This window comes from Petromyzon marinus, chromosome 18 (genome assembly GCF_048934315.1).
Source record: "Petromyzon marinus isolate PM22_M1 ecotype Great Lakes invasive population chromosome 18, UKy_Petmar_22M1.pri1.0, whole genome shotgun sequence".
NCBI lineage: Eukaryota > Metazoa > Chordata > Hyperoartia > Petromyzontiformes > Petromyzontidae > Petromyzon > Petromyzon marinus.
In genome coordinates this window covers 3,712,930-3,737,220 of record NC_133684.1, presented here as the reverse complement: position 1 = coordinate 3,737,220, position 24,291 = coordinate 3,712,930, and the positions used below count along the sequence as shown (strand labels likewise).

Sequence of the window (24,291 nt, the reverse complement as noted above, 5' to 3'; positions counted from 1 at the left end):
AACTTCTTTCGCACCGCACGCAGCCAACTGTGCTAATCGGAAGGTGCGATTAGGCACGGTTTCTAGTTTACATTAGCAAAGAGGACTTAAATTTTGGTAGCTAAAAATTCAAATCAATTAAGTCTCTATATGCATCAAACTGTACTAAGAAGCACACGTTTTGAGCACTGAATGTGCAAGTACTCATAACCAAACACTGAAAACTTGAACACTCTCTTGTGGCTTAGACAAAAAAAAGTTGCAGCATTCTGCTTTTGGACAAGGAAAACAGGTTTTTTAATCTTTTAATAACAATTGCACAAGTTAAATACAATGTATGTAGCAATTGGGTAATAACATGCAATTCGACTTTAATCAAACGTATTTCACGTGGATATTGTTTTTTGTGTAAGACATGACAAGGTTGCTTAGAATGGTAAGACATTTCAAACATATTTGACAAACACTTTATTGAAAAAGCACATTGTGTAGCGGTATACAGTATTATTTGATATGTAAAAGATGACTTGGATGAATCTCATATTACACGTAGCGCCCTGGCTTAAACTAAGACTGTTAGCCCCTCGTATGGGTGTGGTACCTTTGCAGAAAATGTACAAGCGATCGTTAAATATACTCGGGAAAACAAAGATCATAAGAGTGTGCAATTGCTGACAATGCAGTGGAATGAACGCACGTGGCGAGGGTGTTGCCTCAAGTTTCAGATGAGTCAAGAAGTCCTTGAAATGGCATGGCAATCGCTCGCATAAACATTTATATATAATGTACACCTCGTCCTCGCGTCACCGCCTCCTCAGCTTGTGAGATGCTTGCGACCCAGAAACTGGACTTTCCGCTCAAAGGCCGTGGAACGGATCGGAGTGTTCGGCTCGTAAAATGGGTTCATTGCAAACTGTGGGGGAAATGGCGGAGAAAGATTGTTGGGGGTGGGGTAGGAGGGAAAAGAGGATAAGGTCAGAAAAAGAAACTGCAATGCAATTACACAACTCGTTGCAGATATAGGCCTATGCCCTCTGGTGGAAAGTAAATGTTGTGCATGTGGTACTCTAAAAAAAAAGATTCATTTTCTGGTCAATTACTTCACAGTAAAACGTTGCATATCTGACTTGCGAGGGACTGGGCAGATATGTGAACATTTAAAGAAAATGACATTCACGCAATTATCCACAAATAGGTTACCGAACCAGCATAAAGCAGCACGTGATTTAAGAAACGAGATTAATTGAACATGACTGGAAGTAAAAAGGTCAGATTTGTAAACATTTATAAAGAGCGAAAGTTCCACGATTGCACAAATACTGCACTGGGCGTGCGTGTTATTGATCAGAAAGATATGTCACGATGCACTGTACGTTAGTTTCAAGAGTCGTGGGCAAATTTAGATTTAAAGCTTTCGTGACTGCAGTGATTCATATTCTTGGTTCTTTCGGTAAAGTCACGTTGAAGGGAAACAATATATAAAACAATAAAATTATCACGACGTTTCGACTGTAACACAAACAATATAGTAGTTACATTGGAGAAACCAAACGACATGTCTCGGACCGCATTCGTGAACACGAAGCAGACCTTAAACACGGTAGGACCAACACCTCGGCCGTGGCAGATCACTGTTATAATTCAGTAGGCTCACATGACATTGACTTCTCAAAGACAGAGTTTCTTTGCAAGCCATCGGGCTACCATGAGAGATTTGTTCATGAGGCTATCCACATATCCAAACACAGAAACAATTTCAACCGAGAAGATGGATTCTGGCTTAGCAATCATTGGAAGGATTTGATAAACCATTACGGGTCTTAATAGATTGTTCACGCTTACGGTGGCTTTCAGACAGCATAAATTAATTTTTCGTCTCCCCCCTCCTCTTTTCCGAACATAGATGGACTCGTCCTTCTAAACAAACCGTCAAATCGCTATCCGTGGTGCTAACGTTTTAAAAAATAAATAAATGCAAACGTGTTAAAATAAATTAATAAATACAAACCGCCACTTCTTTCAAATGCTTCTTGCCGTTGGGTTTTTCACACCTGATGATGACTGTTTGTGTTACAGTCGAAACGTCGTGAGAATTTATTGTTTTATATATATTTTATTATTTTACTGTTTCCCTTCAACGTGACTTTACCGAAAGAACCAAGAATATAGTCGTGGGCAAGTTAGAATGCCAACATCAAAGCTTACAATCGGATTCATGTGTTTGATAAAAACAATATATATGTATATAATGTTTTACCTTAATGTACAACTCATAGACATCGTTGAAGAAGTTTTTTATCCCGTCTTCATGCCTGGCGTCATGCAGCATGAGGAACCTCATTTGTATAGAGGGGGTTAAGGAAGCGTTTGTTAGAAAAATGGCTCTACAAGGCATTTTCTATAACAATAATCAGGCACAAGACATTTTATATTTTCCAGCAATGGCACTCTGAATGACGCTTGAAAAAAAAATACACAGTTTTACTGTACAATGTACACGAGTTACATTCCATTTTAAAAACCAATAGGAAAAAATGAGCAATACTGTACTATATACAATAATTGTATACATCTACAAATGGAAATCTCCATTGGTTTTCGGGCATCAATTATGCAATTTACATTGCAATTGCATTTAAGCTCACCAAGCTTCTGCAATTGTCATTATAATTGACCACGTGTGTGGTGTAACATATATATTAAAAGATTTTGTATTCAAATATTCTGCATGCAATTGGTTTGTACAAACCCTGCATCCACTACAGGCGCTTCATGCACTACAATGACAAAGACATACGATTCTTGTATCAAATCAGCTGCTGCAATCGTGAACAATTCATCCAATCACGAGCAGGGGTGAGGGCAAAACCATCACATGACCAGGTTTTTTTTCCCTGAAAGGATATGGCTGGCAGTGACAAAGGCTGACACAAACCACTCGTTGAACTTGTCCACAATCTTGAGGTACATGTTGGTAGTCGTCCACATCTGCTCATCCACAAGGTCCAGGGCTGCATGTGCAATGAACTGGTTCAGATGTCGGTAATCCTCCTGCAAAATGGAACATTTTGAATTCCAATCAGCACTGCCATTTTAATTGGTTGGTGTAAAATGAACATCAGATTATTATCGATGCCAGTGGTGGGCCCATTGAATCAAAACGTTAAAGAAGTCAAGAAAGAGAGTAGTCTCAAGTGCATTTAAGCTTTTTATGTGTATTGTCAACACCTTGTTGTTTTAAAATATCTATTTTGGTCTGCAATGACAATCCTGGCCTCAAATACCCCTTTGTTCCGGAACCTCAAGATGAACTTGCATGTATAAAAAATAAATGGTAGTAATTCAGAGATTTTAATAAATTCAACTTGTAACACGAACAGTAGAGTGCACAGGTGTTGCCATCACATCTACGCCTCTATATAAGGAACGAAACAGGTGGACATCTCCAGAAGTCTGGCTGTTGCCTGATGAAGCTGGTTGTAATTACTGGCAAAACGTCGTACTCAGATTGCAAATATTGTGGCTTGGCTCTCCAACACACCGGTGTGCTGTACTAGTGACGAATTGGCCACGTTCTGTTTACATGACAACCCTTACTCGTTGGCTGTGTCGGGTGGTGGCAGGTTTAACGACACATTTATATATTTATGCGATCTAACCAAAAAAGCTTGTATTATGGAACATGCACAGTATTTACTCACTCATGAAGACAACCGGCACCAAATTACTCCTGAAGATCTAAAGTCCTCCATATATGAAGGAGTTATTGGACAATTCATGAATGTTTACAGGTGGGAGGAATCCTGAGCACCCAGAGAAAGCTCACGCACGTGTGAGTGCGGGGGCAACACATACAGATGGAACAGATGGAATACACAGGTGCTGTATCGCATTATCTTGACAAGCCAGGGTGTTGTACCCATGGGGGTTTCATAACATTTGTGTGATATGCCAATGGTAGCCTCCACAGTGCCAGATTACAGGTGTGTCCTACCACCGCCAATATGCAGATATGATGTATAGTGTGCAGCGATTATACACAATGTAAATGCATAACCACCTTTGCTTCATTCTTGTTCTGAGGGCTGAACTCCATCTCAAAGACAGGGTTATCCTGGTGGCCCACAATCGCGAAATAGAAGTTCCCAGACATTGCGAATGAGCTGGATGCTGCTTAACAGAGGAGGGGTGGGGGGGGGGGGAACCTCATGAGCATTTTAGCAAAGGAAACCAATTCACACATCATGTCCCACAAATTAGTTTTGAGAAGTAATGACAATTACAAAACTTGTTCAAACAGCTCTTCTTTGCTAAATACATCTTAAATGGAATCGGAGAGCTATTAAAAGCACTTAAACTGTAAACTTTTTCTCTCTCGAGTCTATGAAAATGTTAATACTGCGAATTTTATGGCAACAGCCTGACAGACTGGTCTCTGAAGACGTTCTAAAACAATAATATACTGACAGCACTTTCTGATGCGGCCTCTAGACAATAACAGACTGACAGACAAGTCTCTGATGGGTCTCCAGAGAATAACATACTGACAAGCCAGTCCCACATGGGGTCTCTACAACATAACAGACTGAAAGAAAGCTTTCTAAATGGGGTCTTTAGACAATAATCAGCAAACTGATCAGTCCCCGATGGGGTCTCTAGACAATAATAGAACAAGAGACCGGTCAGTGATAAGGCTTCTCGACAACAGACTGTTCACGGATGGGACCAATGGACAACATTTGACCGACAAGCCTTTCTCCGATGTGGTGTCCTCTCGACAATAAACCGACAGATTCGTCTCTGGGGACTTCGTGCAAGTGAGGTGGGGAAACTCTTTCTTTCCGACGACCAAAAAGGGCTTTCCAAATCCTTTGGCGGTCCCCACATGACCGCGCACCTCAGTAACTTGTTATTTACTGCAAGGGGGGGTCAGGGCTCTTGACGTGACATAAGTGACTGCGCCCTAGATGTACCGTATCGACATATCGACGTGCAACCCGCAGTGACCGGCTTTTGAAGGTAAAGGGGTATCGTGTGGTAAGGGCCCTTTGAAATTAAGCCATTGGCCCACACGGCCAAGACCGGGAGGGAGCCACCGAACAATAATACTGACACACAATGACCATTAAGACTACAAAGATCGGTCTCTCAACGATATCGATACATAGCAGGTGTCTCCGTACAACATTCTCGTGAATCAATCCACTCGCGGCATCTAGCATTAACGTCAGCCACGGTCAATCTACCGCTGGATGATGGGCCTTCGCCAGCGACCCTGCCACGTAACAACCCAATCACAGGCGGCGATCAATGGCACCGTAACTTTACACAAACACTAAACTCACAAAACCAGTCACATGCTAGGAAGTGTTACATCAACGCGCACTCAAGCATCAGCCAGTGGTCTATCAAGCTAAGTGTTCACACACACACATACGTATATATGTTGCCGATCACCACCCGGGAACGGTGACAGACGAAGCCTGCGGAGTATCCGGGCAAGGCGCGCCTCCCCCGGTAGGAAAACTAGGCGACACACGGGGTCCGATTGGGACCGCGGCTTCCTCTTCCTTCTCGTTACACGCCGCACGCACGCAGCAGCGGCAGCAGTGATCACATTAACGCGTTTAGCGAGCCGATATACTTACCAGGGGAGTCGGACACACAGAGGAGGAGGAGGGGGGAGGAGGGGATGACTTTGACGAGGTGGCGTGCGGCCCGAGGAAAACCGAGCCGGGTAGAAACGATTCGATTCTCGCGATTCTACGAATCAAGAATCACCAGGGCGAGGAATCGATTCCGCGTCTTATTAATCTGCACAAACAGCTGTGCGTTGTTCTCCCGCGCCTGGCGATGCCGAACGTCGCTCTATTTATATATTTGCCCTTTAAGTTAATTGCGATAAACAAAGTAGCGCACAATGTGCAACTTCGCACATTCCGGCCGCATCGGTAACGCGTGACAGTGCAGTCTTCTCCCCATACGCTCCTTTAATAGGTGATCAATATATTTACTGTATTTAGCAGTCAATTTGGTGTCTTTAAGGACACATTAAGTTACTAAGCTTTGCTACAAAACGCATCACGCGTGCTCTAGGTGTCTCAGAGACGAATGTTTATGTTTTATAAGCCCTGCGTGAGCCGTGACCAATAGGAATCCTTGTACTTGGAATGAATTCGGCTTCTCGATAACCTTGCCAGCGCGGAGGGGAGGTTTTTTTGTTTGTTGTTAAATCTCCAGACGTAAAGTTATTTCATTTTTTTAATAGATTTTATTCACATTGACGTACACGTTTAAATAAACGTGCACGTTTAGCGAACTCTTGTGCATGTAAGGAAACGAGAGACGTGTACGATATTTCCGCTGGAAATAATGAGCGCGACCAACTGATGTCGCAGGCCGTCTCAATAAAATGTTATTCCTTCACACAAAGCTGTGCCAATTCACAATTAAGGTCTCATTTCACAAACGACGATACGTGTTTATTTGTTAGATTATATACACACACACACTCTACGTACGTTTCCACACGGTTAAAGATACAAAACTCTTTATTAATAGAGGTTTTCCCTCCAGGTCTGACACCACCACCACGGCCGAGGTGCCCACCGGCTGTACTCAATCCGCGGGCGACGTTCGCACAATCTCCTCAACACAACAAAACAAATAAAACATAAAACACCGAATATTCGGCTCCATTTAACGCATGCAAGTTATAAAAGCTAGCGAGGGCATCGCTTTTGAGGGACCGCGAGCAACAGACGGACACGAGCCTCATCTATCTAAAAGTCGGATTCCGAGTCCAGAGGCCTCCCCCACACCCTCTTGGCAGCGTTGTTCGGGACAAGTTATCGCGATCGATAAATATTACAGCGATAAGTATCGTTTTGATTAATTTGTTGTGCAAGATATACACGCACGTGTGTGTGTGTAATGTGCGTCACGTTCATCATCCGCGAGTGTCGTGAGTTTCAATGAATGCACTCACAGACTCCTCTTGATCCTTCCCTCTTCACGACTTTGCATGTGCAGCCTTGCTTGGTCTTGGTCGTGGTCTTGGTGGGGTAGTCATTTGACCATACTTCACCACGCTGGTCCGTGCAGATCGTCGACGAACCGACGAGGCGCCTCTTTAACGTGACGAGGTTTCCCACGCCGGCGCTTCACCGATAAAGCAGCCGCCCCCCACCCCCCCTTTAAATAATTATCAATCCGGGAAACAAAATTATAATTTGATCATCTCCCAAAGATCACTCACGCGACACGTCAAGAACTCCAACCCCCAACCTCGGGCTCAAGCAAGCGACATGCTGCTGATGTGCGCCCTCAGACGCTCACGGGCAGCGTGTCCCTCCGCGCTCCTCGTGAAACACCAACACCGTGGCCACCCGCCAGACCACCACCACCACCTCGTCCTCCTCCACCTCGTCCGCGCCTCCTCGTCCACGTGCCGGCCTCCCCAGGGCGCCGCGAGTCGCCCCGCACCTCCGCCGCGTGGTCGCGGGGGGCCGTGGGCGAGGGCGCCGCCGGTCGCCCCGGGGTCCTGGAGGCGTCTCAGCGCGGCGTCGCTGGTGGCAGCGGCCCCAGAGTCCACGCGTCCCTACCTCCGTCTCATGCGGCTGGACAAGCCCATAGGTGCATTTGTGTTTTTAATGTATTTATGTATTTAAAGCTTTCGTGACTGCAGGGATTCATATTGTTGGTTCTTTCGGTAAAGTCACGTAGAAGGCGGGGGGGGGGAATTAATAAATAAAACAATAAAATCCTCACGACGTTTCGACTGCAACGCGAGCAATCATCATCAGGTGTGAAAACCACAGCAAGAACATTTGAAAAAAGTGGCGTGTTTTTTTTAACGTTAGCACCACGGAGAGCGATTTGTCAGTCATTCAGATGGACGAGTCCATCTATGTTCGGAAAAGAGGAGGGGGGAGACGAAAATAATGGATGCGGTCTGAAAGCCACCGTCAGCGTGAACAATCATCTTCTTTGGTTCCTTCGGTAAAGTCACGTAGAATGAGAATAAAATTATAATAAAATAAGATAATAAAATTCTCACGAACTGTCGGGACGACAGAGCTTCAATTGAAGCTCTGTCGTCCCGATAATTGTGTTATTTTACCTGAAGAAGGCTACTTGTGTTGTGGCCGAAACGTCGTGAGAATTTTATTGTCTTATTTTATTATTATTTTATTCTCATTCTACGTGACTTTACCGAAATAACCAAATGATATGAATCCTTGCAGTCACGAAAGCTTTAAATCGAAACGTGAACAATCATTTAAGACCCAAAGTGGTTTATCAAATCCTTCCAATGATTGCTAAGCCAGAATCCATCTTCTCGGTTGAAATTGTCTCTGTGTTTGTATATGTGAATAGCCTTATGAACGAATCTCTCATGGTAGCCAGATGTCTTGCAAAGAGCCTCTGTCTTGGAGAAGTCAATGTCATGTGAGCCTACTGATTTATAACAGTGATCTGCCACGGGCGAGGTTTCCATAGGTACATGTTACGTAATATCGTTTATTGTAAAATTTCAATTGCAGTTCCTACGATCACTGTTGTAACATTGCTTTCATAGCTTTATTTTGGTGATTTCGAAAACGTTTTGGTTTGGCCATGTTTGTTTGTTGTACGGAGTTAGACTGATAACTTTAATCTGAATTGTCTTATGGTTGTTATTGTTTGACTTGCATCCCACTGGGATTTTTTTTTGCACACAGAGTTGATGTACGGTGCGTTTTCTGGAAGACTTAGCTGTTTTTTTCTGTTTGTGCGTAGTCACTTTAAGATGTTTCTTGTTCATGTTTTTGTTTGTTGCAGTTGCACCCGATTCAAGAGCCGAATGGCTCACAGGGCTCTACCAAATAAATGTGACCTCTAAATTAGCGGTATAGAACATATCTCTTTTTAACAACAAACACCAACAACAAAACCCAATTATCCATCACAGGTTGTTTTTTTAAGCTTTCGTGACTGCAGGAATCCATACTCTGTGGTTCTTTCGGTAAAGTCACGTAGATATAAACAATAATATCTACGTGACTTTACCGAAAGAACCAGCGAGTATAGGGTTTTTTGTTTGTTGGGTTAGATCGGGTAAATATAAATGCGCCGTTAAACCCGCCACCACCCGACACAACCAACGGGCAAGGTTTGTCACGTAGACAGAACATGCCAATTCGTTACAACATTTACGATTTTAATTGCCAACACACCGGTGCGAACTAATAACTGACATGTTCAGTTTACGTGACAAACCTCACTAATTGGCTGTGTTGGGTGGTGGCGGGTTTCACGACACATTTATATTCACGAGATCTAACCCAAAAAACCTCTTATGGATAATGTTGGTCGCAAAAGCGTGCGTGTTAAAACCCAGTTACTGTGCAGTATTGCCATTTAATAATGTACTGTATTCCATTTTAGAGCTTGTAATTCACATTTTTAGTGGTCTACCATAATGTTAAAAAATGCAATTCGTCTATCATTTGAAAGTGTAAAGTGACTTAATATTTATACATGCACACGAACTTGGTCTGGCGTCAGCATAACTTGTTAGAAGTGTACTGACACAACGTATTGCACAAACTATTAACCCTGCCCCTGGCCCTGCTTGACTCCCCATTGTCGAAATTCAAATGGCTTGTGAGGCTAAAGTTTCACTGCTTGGATCTGGTTCAACTCGGCAAGTGGCCAGTGGATAACCAACTCTAAGGGTCTCGTGCTGGATGTGCCAGTGGAAAAGTAGATATTTCATTGAAGGACTATTGTTTGTGTTATCTTGGTGTGGTCTGGGACTGTTTTGTTATAATTAACTAGTTATATTTAGTAACTTCCTTACCATTTCCTCTATTTTTCACTCCTATCGGGGTTCTTTTTATGTATTGTTTACTGTTGTAACTTGCTGACCTGCCCATACCAGACATGTACGAAAAACAGAGCTTCATAGCAAGGTGCTAACATTTTGCTTTCCAAGGCACCTGGCTGCTCTACCTGCCGTGCACGTGGAGCATCGCGTTGGCGAGTGTTCCAGGCTGCCTGCCCGACCTCGAAATGCTCGCACTGTTTGGCCTGGGCGCGGTGTTTATGCGTGGCGCCGGATGCACTATCAACGACATGTGGGACCGCGATTTCGACCGAAAGGTGAGCTACATCTCGATTGCTGGCTTTCACTTTCTTTATTATTGTTCAGCATCGTCAACAGCCATTATCCCCAACTGCTGGATGAAGGTTTTTTCCAAGCCATTCCCGTTTCTCTTAGGCAAAGAATAATCGTAAGAATTGCACTGCAGAGTAAACATTTGCAAGTTTACGAGCGAATAAATCTGCACTACAACGTTCATAAGCCCTATTTGTGAGTGTGGAGCACTTGGACATCGGTCTCATATTCATCTGGAGATCATTCATTCAACAACTCGCTCTGCGCAGGTGGCTCGTACGGCCACGCGTCCCATCGCCTCTGGGGAGGTGAGCCGCTTCGGAGCCCTGGTGGTGCTGGGAGCGCAGCTCAGTCTCAGCCTGGGCATCCTCCTCTGCCTCAACAACTACAGGTCGGGTCCATGGCTCCAGGGCCTCGATCGTTGATGACAAAATAAATGCTGCACCACCATTCCTCCTCCTGCCTACAAAATAGCGATGTTGTTGGTTTTGGAGCTTTGGGCCTACGCTCAGCAACCGTGGTAAAGGATAACCTGCAAGTGATGTGTATAAAGCTGCATTGGGGGACCTTTCCTTTTCTGAGGGCCAAAAAGGAATTTCAAATAGCTTTGGCAGACCACACGTTAAAACACACACCACAGTCACTTCTATCACTGCGATGTACCTATGCAGTGAGAGTAGTGACTGATGCAATTTTAAACAGTTCACACGTGGAATATATTCCCTCCTAGTAGCTAATTAGTGGCGATAAAATGCTTGCAATGTACGATTTTTTAAACGTTTTTTGTATGAAATTAAGTTGCGGATCAGATATGGCCCACCCCTTGTGTAAAAGTATTACTCCAGCTGTCATCTGGCGAGAGATTTGCAATGAACCTCAGTGGCTTTGCACAACGTTGATTTCCATTTTCAGGTGTCATTTTCTGCAATGCAATTAGGATCACAGACGTATAAATGGCTCGTTGAGAAATTTTGCTGTGCCTGTCATTCATGCAGCATAGTGCTGGGTGCGTCTTCTCTACTTGTGGTTGTCAGCTACCCCCTGATGAAGCGAATAACCTACTGGCCACAATTCGTTCTAGGTAATGTATGTCTTTTGTATGAAAAATAATATCGCCTTGACTTAACCCCCACTGTGCGATTTCCCTGACTTTTGTAAGCAACAATGTAAGTGAGATTATTGTTTAAATGTGCAGTGATAACACTTTTACGATGATCAAACCTGCCATAATGTGCCCGGCCTTATTAAATCTCAGAAGCAAGGTAGGGTTGAGCCTGGATTTTGTTTGGATGTGGGACTGCCATGCAAAAACCAACCTGTTATGTAGGCTGGGGATACATTATCAGCAGGGGGCAGTGCAGCAAAGTGTATGTGGTTAAGCATGGTCACAATAACCCATGCAATTTGCAGTGCGTTGAAGCCATGTCCCACCAGTGCATTGACAAAAGGGTTGTACATACACATAATACTTGACTTTATTGACCTTGCTCGTTTACTTTGTGAAAGAGAATTGATTCAAGAGGGTAGTGAAATCACACGGTATCAAGAACATTAACGATGGCTTAAAACTACAGTTTTAATTGACTTTATGAATCATGATGCAGTATGTACCAGATTAAATATTGTGCATGTCTGACAGTGCCTTTGCTTCTTTATTAAAACAAATCCATTGACTGAACATCGCGTAACGTGCAGCGAAAGCAAAAATGTCACCTATATGTAACGCATGTGTGATTTTTTCCGACATTTCCATTCCCTCCACTGTAGGGTTGGCATTTAACTGGGGTGCTCTGCTGGGCTGGGCAGCAGTGCGTGGCGCTTGCGACTGGAGCGTTTGCCTTCCACTCTATTTCTCCGGAATCATGTGGACGCTGATCTACGATACAATATACGCTCACCAGGTGTGCATGGTGGTCATTAGCCATGATAACTTCTCAAACGCCAGTCATCTGACACCGTCTCTTCTCTGTGAAATGAGTAAAATAATGTCTACAATAGTAGGCTCTATAAATCCAGCTGCTCCCCAAACCAATTCCCTTGGAAGCAGAAATTCCAAATGTGATCGTATTACTATCATTGATGTACCCAGATTAGCACAGTTGGCTACGTGCTGTGCGAAAGAAGTTCAACATACATTTATAGCATGGCTTCCCATAGTATATAGCATAGACGCAGTGATTATTTTTACACACATTAACGTGCCCCTTAATGTTATCCAATAATATTGCAGAACAAATTATTAGGGCTCATAATTACTTGTGCTAAACTTAAAAAACACTTTGCCAGGTGTAGTGATGGATAAATATCGTCTGTAGGCCGTTCAAAAGTGCTAGGCCTCATGTGGCCACGGGCCATATTAAATGAAGTCACATGCTTTATTCGGCCTGTTGGTTTATAGATTCCCCAACCTTGATTTATGAACGACTGCCTAAAATTATTACGTTTGCAACTAGTACCCTTTTCCACTGGCACATCTAAGCTGTGTCATTGTGGGACCCTCATGCTACAGGTGCTTTGTCACTCGCTTTTCAGAACCAAATCGTGAAATGCTGGCCTCACAAAACATTTGAATCTGGCTCAGGGCCAAATAGGGCAAATTATGCATTAATTGCTCGTAACTTCAGTCAGTACACTGTGGAGATAATAATTTAATTCATATAGCGCTTTTCATCAAGGATCTCAAAGCACTGTACAGAACGCAACAGCAGTAGACATTCAGCATAAAAATTCTAAAATCATTTGCCAAATGAACAAAACATTTAATACGCGGAAACGTATAAATAGGTTTTAAGGCGGATTTTAAAAATATCAACAAACTCAGAGATCCTGATATCTTGTGGAAGAGCGTTCCGTAGCCTGGGGGCTACACGGGAAAAATCTCGGTCACCCATCGACCGAAACCTCGACCTGGGAGTAGAGAGAAGATCTGCATCCCCGGATCGTAGGGACCTTGAGGGGGCATATGGATGAACCATGTCAATGATGTAGGCTGGGGCGAGATGATTCACTGCTTTGTAAGTTAACAATAGGATTTTAAACTGTTTTCCTATGTGAAACTGTAAGCCAGTGTAGCAAGGACAAAACAGGTGTAATATGATGTGAAAAAGGTGTTCTGGTTAACACCCTAGATACAGTGCCCCTCCATCGTCCACATGCGTCTTTGACTTGGACGTTGCATGTGGCGTCTTAACAGTAAGGTTCTGCAGCAGTTTGGCGTGGCTGGGTTGTGTACGGTGCAAAAAGAGATACAGCAGATGAGAATTCGTGGAACAAAGTCAAAATGAGACACGTGGCCCTGAGTGTTTTCCGATGCCCCCATTCCCCCCTCCCCACTGTCATAGGACAAGGTGGACGATGCGGTGGTGGGCATCAAATCCACTGCCCTCCTCTTTGGCGAGAGCACCAAGTCTTGGCTGGCAGGGTTTGCTGTGGCCATGACGAGTGGGTTGGTGGCAGCTGGGGTCGCCAGTGAGCAGACCTTGCCTTACTATGCCTCCGTAGCACTCGTGTGCCTCCACGTGTCTAATCAGGTACACACACCCTTACACGTCAAGGCTCTGTATGTTAAACTGTGTGCTGTTTTTACCACTACAAATATACGAATGCACTATCATACTAATTTTCATCCCACGGTTGATCGAGTGCACAGGGCCGGGTTAGATACCACATGCCACTGATGTTAACCGTTAGTTGGGATCTGACTCAGGTTGCGCAGTGGTTAGAATATTGATACTGTAGGTAAACTTAAAATTCTTATACTTGCCAATTTTAAATACATGTTGTATACATTTTTGCGACTGCATATTTTACATTTCTTAACCGTTCTCAACTAGTTTTTTTTTGTTTACGAATATTTGTACATGTGGACTGTGCGTGCCCATGCATACCTTGTGTTTATGTATATATAGGAATGCAGCTATCTATGAGTCAATCTTCGTGTGGTATTTTAGTTGTTAGATAAACCCCGTTGGGTTCATCTCAATGAATGATCTTCTACAATTACAAAATGAGCTTATGTTTGCAAGCACATCATTGTCGACTTTAAGTAGCATCGATTTGTCTTTGCATTTGCAATGCATGATAATTTTCCGCTCGACCAGTTTGTTAGGAATGGCACGTGTCAAGAATCCAAAGGTAGCACTTGGCCACAATTCCACGAGAGCGCGCTGTCCACGCGGCCGTGCTGCCGAAGCTGCTCATCCCACAGTGCACAAGCGTCCATTCATATCAAACATAGTAACATGATTGTTCGTTTTAAGGCACTTAAATTAAAAACACGTGTTACTTTATTGAGCTAAAGAGTCGTAACAGAATAAACGACAGCAAGTAAAAAAAAAGGGCATCTGTGCGAGCCTAACAAGGCATAATGTTAGCCTTAATCAACCCGGGTTACATTTGCTCGCATAAGCTGAAACAGAGCATTTCCTGAACATGTATCTGAATTTGGATAATGCAGGCAAATACAGACAATGGCGGAGCCAGGATTTTCAGGTTGGGGGGGCAACCCCTCCAGCAATGAAAAATGATAGAGGAGTTATTAGTAAGGACTTGTCCCTTGCTTTTTATTCGACGCGTGTGAGTGGCGATGGCTCAGCCATCGACCGAGGGTCGAATTCGAACCGCGTTGTGTGATCGGCATCGCGCTCGCTGAAGGTGTTGATGCCTTCAGGGAAGTCGTGTACTGTATACGCAACTCCGCACAATTCTGTGAGTCACTTATAACTGCTTTGACGTTACTTATTGCCAATTATGGAGTCAGACTATTGTCCTATCATCTCGTAGAGTCCCTGGCACGTAATAATATGCTACACAGTGGCAGCGGGGGTCGCAAAATGCCAATTTATTACTAATAAACCCCAATGATCCAATCTAAATTAGGGCTTTCGATCGGATCATTGGGTGGGCGCATGCCACCCCACCCCCCTACTGGCTCCGCCAGTGAATACAGAATATGTTGATTGTCAGTCTTAAAATATAAAATAATCTATACCATAAAATAGACCTCAGGTTTTAAAAATGTTATGCTTTTGTTTATTATGAACATGACGGCCAACTTGTACGCTTAACATATCGAGGACTCAACCTCCATTAATAATAGTCCATGATGTTGATGATTACATTGCAAGACTGTGGGAGATGGTGGCGGGTTGGGGGGGGTACTTCATAGGTTGAGCGTGGCTTCTCTTGGTGATGTGTAAATATATTCAATTATGTGCAAATGTACACGATGATGTTGCTTTCAGAGGTTCAAGGCAACCCCCAGACGTCCATCGTAATATTTTATACGTCTCGTTTGTAAAACTGCCCCCCCCCCCAAGCAGCTTACATCAAGTCATTTTAGCAACCTCAATGATCAGTCCTGAGCCTTTTTCACCACCCCCATTTCCATGGCTCACAACTTTAAATCGTCGCAGCTGCCGGCCGGTGATGTTGATCGCTCGCCTTGAGTGCAGCCCCTTTAACTCGAGCCTTGCACTGCAGATCCGCACACTGGACGTGGACAACAGCGATGACTGCTGGAAGAAATTCTGCTCTAACCGCACTCTCGGCCTTCTTCTCTTCGCTGGGATTGTGGCCGGCACCCTGGCTAAGGGGAAGCAAGGGCCTGAAGATGGACGAGGACATGAAGGCGCCGTGTCGGCTGAAACCCACAATCAAGCTGAATAAACAAAAGCACTGGGCTTAAGAGTGCACGGCAATTGTTTGCATGTGTGTACGTTGAACTTCTTTTTGCACCGTATGTAGCCAACCGTGCTAATCAGAGGTGCGGGGTAAGGACAACACACTGAACTCAACATTTTTTTTTCACATGTATTTTTGTACAGCATTGCCAAGTGAGTGCTCGGAGAACTGATCGCCTGTCTGCAGCACGGAATCACTGGTGTAAATAACACATTTCTACAGTGATGTTGAATCGAGACAATCCGAAGGACAACCACTGTTGACTTTCCACAAAGTGGTGCCTATTTTATCGACCCTAGTCAGCATGTAAACTTTGATATCAAATATGAAAGTCATGCCATGAAGAGAAATAACATCCAGAACACAGAAGAACACGTGTTGAACGTGTCACGACATGTCACGGATCAGTGTTGATCCTCTTTATGTCTAGGAATGGCACTGGAAGATGCCACAACAGTAATTTTAAATTCACTTAATGTGTCTCTTACCCAACACTAGACGGCGTTTAATCATGCTGTATGAATATCTGTTCATTAAACATCAGTGTATGTATTAACGCTAGCTCTCAGCTAGGCTGAGCTAATTTCAGTAAAAAAACGGATTTGTGTGCGTGTGTGTTGTCATTGGTCATTAGATTGAGACCAAAATGTCTGCTCGTTGAGAAGTTGCGATCAATCCAGGGTGCTTTCTACATCTTAACGTTTCTGCAGTGCAACCTCAGTGTTCTGACACCAACATCAATCCCTGATCCACTCGACCCAATCCTCAATGCCGTTATGTGTACCTAGCCAACCGTGCTAATCGGAAGGTGCAGGGGAAAGCTTCATCCTGGTTGTCCCTACGATCAGTGTTGATTCCCAAGCGGTGTACCATACAGACTCTGAAATTACCGTAGCCCTCACACCTTGATACAGTCCTCGACATACACCATGAAACATCGCACTGCAAAGATTATAGCAAGGAAAGCGATTTAAATCGGTGGGGGGGGGGGGGGGCTATTGTACACGTTCACCGTGCCGTGATCTTTTAATTCTCGTCAATAATTGGCAAAAAGCGACGGACATAAAGTGATTGGACGCTATACCCGTCGAAGAGCCGTCTCTGGTGCTCAGACGTGCACATAATGCCTCGTCGTCGTGCGTGAGAATTGTCCTTAGGCCTTTGTGTTCATTTACGGAGTCAACTCCAAAGGCTGCCCTTCACGTGAGTGTGTACTCTTTAACAAGTCCAAATGTTCTTTCACTGACGTATTTATACAGTTTGTTTAAAATAGCTTTCAACAATTTATAAACCGTGCCTGTTAACGGTGGGCCCAGACGCAGTGCTTACAATCGTTTACTTGGAAAATAAAACATTTTCATTACCTCTTCGTTTTTAAAAGTGCGATCATTGTCGCACAACCCATCAATGGGATTCCGAGTCCTCAAACCTACGGTCGACCGCAGTGAGTTAATACACACGGGGTTACTTTAAATGCAATGGTTGGTTTGGTGAGCCAATTCTGCAGCAGCACAGAGGGTGATAAAGTCGTTCCATCTCGCGTAAAAACAATCGCTCATCGGGTTATCGCCTGCTTCTAAATAAAGCAGTCGATTCATTAATTGTTGATCACACGGACGAACGTGCTCAAATTACAAATGCTGTTTATAATCAAAGGTTTTTAGGTTAGATCGCGTTATTTAGAAATGTGTCGCAACCCTCCACCACCCGACACGGCCAATCAGTAAAAAATGTGTCACGTTGACAAAGGATAAATAGTTGACTGCTTTAGCCCACTACTTTAGCCCACCGGTGTGTTGGAGACTAAGATTGAATGGCTACAATAATGCTCAAATTAACAGAGCATTGAATGCCAAATCAAGATCGAACAACAGCACTACTGAAAGTGATCAGATCAAAACAATTAAAATACCATATATCTCGGGAGTTAGTGACAAATTAGCCCGTGTTTTGCAAAAGCAAAACATTAAAGTGAGCTTTGGTACGGTACACAAAATTCAAAAACTAGTTTCTAGTACCAAAGATGAATTACCGAAGTTATCAACAGGTGTATATCGGATTAACTGCTTATGCGGTGTTATATTGGATAGACGGGACGTAACATTAGCGTAAGACTAAAAGAACACCAAAGGAACATTACATTATCCCAAACACAGCTGTCAACGGTGGCAGAGCATGCTTGCCAACAAGGACATTCAATTGATTTTAATCACGCTGAAGTGTTATGCAGAACTAATTATTACTGGCCAAGATTAGTTAGAGAATCAATTGAAATTGAGAAGAATTCAAATAATTTTAATCGCTGTGCCAGCTATAGACTCAGCGTAGCCGTATTATTAAGTAATACACAACACATTGCAATTCCTTACAGGTGGCTGATTACTGATGTATTACATAATTGCATACACCCCCACCTCTTATCTCGAATCCTGATGGGGTTCAACAACGATGACGTCTTCCTGCACTATTTAAGACCGGAAGCAGGTGAATGGCTTCACCAGTCTGGCAAATCGCCCGAAGATGCTGGATGTAATTACCAGCGAAACGTACTACTCAAATTATAAATGTGGATCCACTCTTCAACACACCGGTGGGCTAAAGTAGTGAACTATTTTGTCTTTTGTCAACGTAACACATTTTTTACTGATTGGCCGTGTCGGGTGGCGGAGGGTTGCGACACATTTATAAATAACGCGATCTAACCCAAAAACCTTTATTATGAATAATACTGGTCGCGAAAGCCTACGTGTTAAACTACAAATGCTGTCCCAAACGATAATCAGGTGCGATTGCGAGCTGCCCACCCATTTCTAACAATTCACATTTGTAACAATCATACCCACCGTATGTCCCAATGCGCCTGCTATATAATGCATAGAATCACGCATGCATATGTTACAAACGTTATTTGCACATCTGAATATAATAATGTTACATTTGTCATTTACAGTAATGTGTAAATTATCTGCTGGACGAAGGCCTCCCCCACACCATGTCGACGGTTATGGGGGTTTGACCATACTTCACCACGTGGGTCAGGTTGCTTAAGAAGGTGGGCAGGACATGTTTAGATATCGTTTATATTTTACACACACACAGATAATGTTGATTACACAAGGATATAGTTTGACTGTGGTGGCGCGTCATGCCTAATCCAGCATTTTGGAGGTGGGGTTGTGGATCGTGTGAAGCAGTGGTTCTTCACCTGGGGTGCATGCACTCTCTGGGGTTGTGAGATGTGCCATATTTGTTTAGAAGGTAAATCATCGGAAACACGTTAAGCACGGGCACGTAAGTACAACTACTTTGTTTAATCGAACCCATGTGTTTAAACTCGTATGCATTTGTGTTCACGATTGAGAAGCAAAGAGGTGCAAGGCTGCAGTCAAGGTTAAGAACCACTTGCTGCAAAGGTGGACCTCGTGTGCGAGACATCTACCAGAAGGGCAATGAGGTACTGAAAGACGGCAACAGAACAATTAGGCGTCTCACCGGTAAGGTTTATTATGCCATGCTTAGGATTCCTCTTGGCACTCCAATTTATCTTTGAATTCAACTCTTGGACAAAACATAGTCTTGCAAGACTGAATCATCCCTTGATAATGAATTAGTCTTACCGAAATTAACTATTTCAGTTATTCCACTTGTATTTTGTAAAACTTGTGTGATTATCACGGTATTTAGATGCTATATTAAGCCATGTAAAACTGACTTGCAGCCTAATTAAGTATGTAGATGTGAGGTTGGGCAGATGTCAGAGCAATGACTTTGCACCACAGATGTGTCTCGTTCAAATCCAAGGAGCCTGCTTCTTATTAATCCAAGTTGTCAAGTCTCGTGTGAACGGATAGTCTCAGCTCGGTCACCAATAGCTTGCTGTACGGTAAACCCCCCCGTAACAATGCATTTATTCCTGCACTTATTTTAGACACGTTCCAGCTCTTAACAAATGGAAACGATCGGTTTTACTATTGACGACGAAAAACAATAGTGGCGGGGCGTATTGGAGAGTGATTCCCCCCTGCCGTGTGGGCCAGTGGTCACCTCAGTGGATTTTGGATGTAGCTCTGTAATGTCTGCTTCTATCGAGAATTTGTATAAACGGGATTTAAAAAAAAGAAAACTAGAATGGGAGGGGTACCTCCTTTATTTCTGACAAACGTTTGCTTTTTTTTCCCCACACCAAGGCAAGCAAACCAACACAACATCTAACCAATAGTCACAGAGCCCCTAACATTGTAAAGTGTATATTCTTAGCTCTTTCGGTAAAGTCACGTTGAAGGGAAACAATAAAATAATAAAATATATATAAAACAATAAAAAATTCTTACGACGTTTCGACCATAACACAAACGGTCGTCATCATTGTAAAGTGTACCCACACGAACAGGGGCCTCGAGCGAGGACTGCCTCGACCTAATCACAACACGTGGGGCCACCGACCCCACACCATCGCTTCTGTTTCCCGACAGAAGCGAGGCCCCACGACCTATATTTAGCCGTCACGCCGCCGTTGCAACTCTTGGCATTGAATGATCGCGTACAGGGAGCGATCTATTTATAGACGGACAAGCCGAGTGCTTCGCGTTCGGCGGGACAGCAACAGTCCCGCCGAACGCCGTGCCGAGAGTGATTTTGGCACGCCAAGTCCTCCACGGCGTCTCCGTTGTCAATGAACCTGTTCTTAGGCTTATAGGAACATAGGGTACAATGATATAATGGAATAATTATGGATAGGCGTTACCTTATAACACTAGTGGTAGCCCCTCGTGGCCCATAAGCCATACATACACCCTTGCCGGATTAGAAATATCGAGTAAGAAATTAATCCCTGGATACTGCATTCAAATAATAGGAATTAGCGCGCTATTTAACATTAGTATGTATAGAGGCTATAAAACAAACTTTTTTTAAAATTAAATTTTACGAGGTAAGGCCCACTGAGCTACATAGCTCTCTTTGATGCGACCCGGGCATAAATTATAGTTCAATGAAGTGGCTTATCACGTGGAAATATACAGCAGCCAAATACTCTAAACACACGATTCTCAATGTCTAGGGGAAATCTGGAGGATCCAGAGAAAGATCCACGCGACCACGGTGAGAGAGACACGCAAACTCCAAATCTACAGCAGCAGGCGTCAGGGTCGGGATCGAACCCACGACCTCCTGCATACCAGGCGAGGTAGTTAACATCTCCTAGCCACCGCGGTGCCCACCTCTCACCAACCCATAACAGCTCACCTCTGTAGGGAATGGCTCCTTGCTAACAAACAAAAAACGGGAGCCATCGCTCTCGCACGCTTCAAGCAGCTGCTGTTGAGGCGAAAGGAAAAAAAATAGGTTCGTTAAGAGAGACGTGGCGTAATGAATTCGCAGCCACCGAGTTGAAACACAAATCATCTCTGTCATCGTTGACACGCTGGTGCGGCACGAACTCGTTCTCGAGTACCCAACCCACCCTAACCCCTCCATCCGACTGCCAATTGGCGATGTTGCTGTCGTGCGAACAGAACGTGCCAATTTAGTGCCGCTTCAGCACCACCGCTGTGTTTAGACGGCAATCCGTAAACACATTTACACGATCTAACCCAATAACAACTTGGTCGCGAAGTGCAGAAATTCACTCTGCCGTCTCCCGAGATTCAAAACTTAACGCGATCCGAGGAAGTCACTGGGACATTTGGTGTTCACACCGATCATACAGCACAAAGGCTTGTCATTAGGGCCGCTATGTGTCAAAGACGAGTTTTTTTGTGTGCCAGTAGGCGAGGATGTGGCTGTGTGGCGTTTACTCAATTAAGAATTCGTGATTTATCAAATGTTGGTACATTAGGAACCATGACGGTTTTAACACAACCAATATCCATAATACAGGTGTTTATTGGGGGGGGGGGGGGGGGGGTGGATCTCGTAAATATAAATGTGTCGTTAAAGCCGCCGCCACCACCCGACACAGCCAATGAGTAAGGTTTGTTATGTAAACAGAACATGCCAATTCGTTACTAGTACAGCACACCGGTGTGTTGGAGAGCAAATCGTGGAAATCGTGGATTTGCTCTCCATACTTTGCCCCACACATTTATATTTACGCCAATCTAACCCCCCAAACCCCCTCTTCGCCCCCCCCCCCTCCCGTGTATTATGGTTGTACCATGACGTGGGCACACACGGCCTACTCGTTAGCCAATCAGACAGCGGCAACGTGTTCAGGTTTAATCCACCCGCACCATTAACCAGGGTGGCCGGTAGGCTCGAACCGCACGGACCTCTGCAAAAAGCGGCAAACGATGTCCTCCACAGGTGCTTATTCCTCACGAGGGCATCATCATAATAGCTCGCAAGGCCGTAGCCATGGAGTCAACATTGGGGGTGACCAAATCTTCCAGGGTGTCTGGGGGTCCTAACCCAGAAAAATATCTAAATTTAAAAACTAATTTCCTGCCTAAAATATTTAAAAAATCACTAACACATGGGATGGACTTTTTATTTTTTACAATAATGTCTAATAGTGTATTGTATTACATTGCTCTGTTTTTACTTGTTTTTACCATTTCTTGTTTCATTGTATGTAATGGCAAAGATTAGGGATTAATAAAGTAAAACCATAACCACAATCATATAAACAGAAATCTATGCGTTGATTTATATGAAGACAAGTCCAGATATTGTGGTCAAGGGTTAGCAAATTGTTTTTAATTTACATAGCATAGCAATTATTTTTTATAGCAATATATTGGGGGGGACATTTTGAGCATATTTGAATGTGTCCCCCCCAATATATAATTACGGCCTTGATCGCTAGAAATCAGTGAGGTAAAAAATAGATCACCCGATAGATGGTAAATCATCGATCATCGGGCAGCATCGAGGGTGGGGAGCCGGATTTTCAAAAACGCCGTAGAATCACTAAATCATAATTATTTAAAATCTCTTATTTTTGCACATTCTTGTTTGACATTGTTTTTAAGTGTTGATTTTTGTTTTAAATTTGTTTACTGAGTTTGGCATAAATATACAAAAATAAATATCCTGTCGGTGTTTTAAAGGTTTACAATCTGAGATTGGCATAAATAAACATACAAATAGACAAAAATAAATATCCTACTTTAAAAAGGGTCTATTTACCGTACTTACCACTCCAAGCTCGAAGACTCTGCATGGGGTGATGCATATGCGTGCAGTATTTTCATTAAGTTGAATTTAGTGTATAATGTAGTGTATAATGTAGTTTATATAGCATTTAACACGGAAATCAAGCGTAGCCACTCTTGATTCGTCACGCACGTGGTGCCGATTAGCCGGACTGATGAAACAGCCTTTGGAGCGGTTTCGCCGGATCGGTGCAGGACCACAACCGGATGGTAATTATCGATGGCCGACTTTATTACATACACACAGCACACAGGGGTGGCAAGAGATCCCCTGTTGAAGCAAATTGTGTGTATTTCGAAAACCTGGAGCTGTGTGTTGTTGTTCTTTCTTCGACCCCCCCCAGCCCCCCACGATAGAGTTATTCACCTGCACACGCACACACACGGGGTGGGGGGCTGATGAATTGCTGTTTTCTGACGGGGGGTGGGGTTCCTCACACATCGACGGTGGGCGCCAGAATTGATCGGTGGGGGGGGGGGATGAAAATGCTTCAATCCATTATTTACGTTTGTTTAAAAAAAAATCGAGAGACCCCGGGTCAGCTGTGTAAACTGCAAACAGCTGCAGTTGGTTTCGCTGTGCTTTGTACTCACGAAGTGCAAGCGTATGGCCGAGACATTCTCTGTCCGCTGCTGCTGCTGTTGCATACACATCCATGCGCTAAGAGCAAACATGAGATATTGGCCGCTCGTTCATAATTCCATCCACTGATCTTCTTGCACAAACACGGCATAGGCACACACCCATGTCGTCAACCCACTGCTGGATGAGAGTCTCCCCCTGTGCCCGCGTGGATTGTGGTAGCAGAGCTGTCAACCCCTTATCAGTGCCCTACTACTTTATTACATACCTTATTGGTCACCCCGTGCCCCTTATCAATCTCAACGTCCATCCCACAAAGTCCCATCACAGGGGAGAAACACAAATAGACAAACACACGTTTGTTTGTTGCCCGTGTTGAAGCGGCTGTACGCCGCATGGACCCAAAAAACTTAATTTCCCAGTGCAAAAATACGGGGTAAACCGTGATGGGTTGACGGCTATGTGCAGTGCGGGTTGCCGAATCCGGGTTGTACCGTAAACACGCGGGAGCATAGAAGTACAGAACAATGATGTCGAGTATTTTGCTGCTCAGCTCTCTGCTGGCCATCAGCAAAGCCTGAATAAGTACACTACTCATGCGAGCAGTTATCCAGGCTGGTTGTTTTTTTTCACCCTGCTTAGCTTCCGCGCTACCTTTATGAAAGCGCCGTTCATCCCCGGGGCGATCTGGTGGCACACACACACAGGAGCAGACGTCTCGAATAAAACGC

The 24,291-nt window shown here is 44.0% G+C and overlaps 2 protein-coding genes across 5 annotated transcripts; one reads left to right on the top strand and one right to left on the bottom strand.

Moving 5' to 3' along the window:
• Nucleotides 1-268: 268 nt before the first annotated feature.
• Nucleotides 269-7,102, bottom strand: LOC116943580 (trafficking protein particle complex subunit 2-like). 4 transcript variants are annotated; one of them, XM_076067802.1, is made up of 6 exons: nucleotides 6,968-7,081; nucleotides 5,417-5,505; nucleotides 4,040-4,149; nucleotides 2,887-3,030; nucleotides 2,237-2,323; nucleotides 269-892 (listed from the first exon to the last, which is right to left on the bottom strand). In XM_076067802.1, the coding sequence occupies exons 3-6, from the start codon at nucleotides 4,130-4,132 to the stop codon at nucleotides 794-796; spliced, it is 423 nt and encodes a 140-aa protein (XP_075923917.1). In that variant the 5' UTR covers nucleotides 4,133-4,149; nucleotides 5,417-5,505; nucleotides 6,968-7,081; the 3' UTR covers nucleotides 269-793. The 4 variants fall into 4 exon arrangements, with proteins under 4 accessions (XP_075923917.1, XP_075923916.1, XP_075923918.1 ...); XM_076067801.1 differs by lacking the exon at nucleotides 6,968-7,081 and adding an exon at nucleotides 5,628-5,742; XM_076067803.1 differs by lacking the exon at nucleotides 5,417-5,505 and having other exon boundaries at nucleotides 6,968-7,102.
• A 184-nt stretch (nucleotides 7,103-7,286) lies between these two features.
• Nucleotides 7,287-17,186, top strand: COQ2 (coenzyme Q2, polyprenyltransferase). Its single transcript, XM_032956536.2, has 7 exons — nucleotides 7,287-7,614; nucleotides 9,959-10,125; nucleotides 10,411-10,532; nucleotides 11,137-11,222; nucleotides 11,909-12,042; nucleotides 13,483-13,671; nucleotides 15,623-17,186. The coding sequence occupies exons 1-7, from the start codon at nucleotides 7,287-7,289 to the stop codon at nucleotides 15,806-15,808; spliced, it is 1,212 nt and encodes a 403-aa protein (XP_032812427.2). The 3' UTR covers nucleotides 15,809-17,186.
• Nucleotides 17,187-24,291: the final 7,105 nt, after the last annotated feature.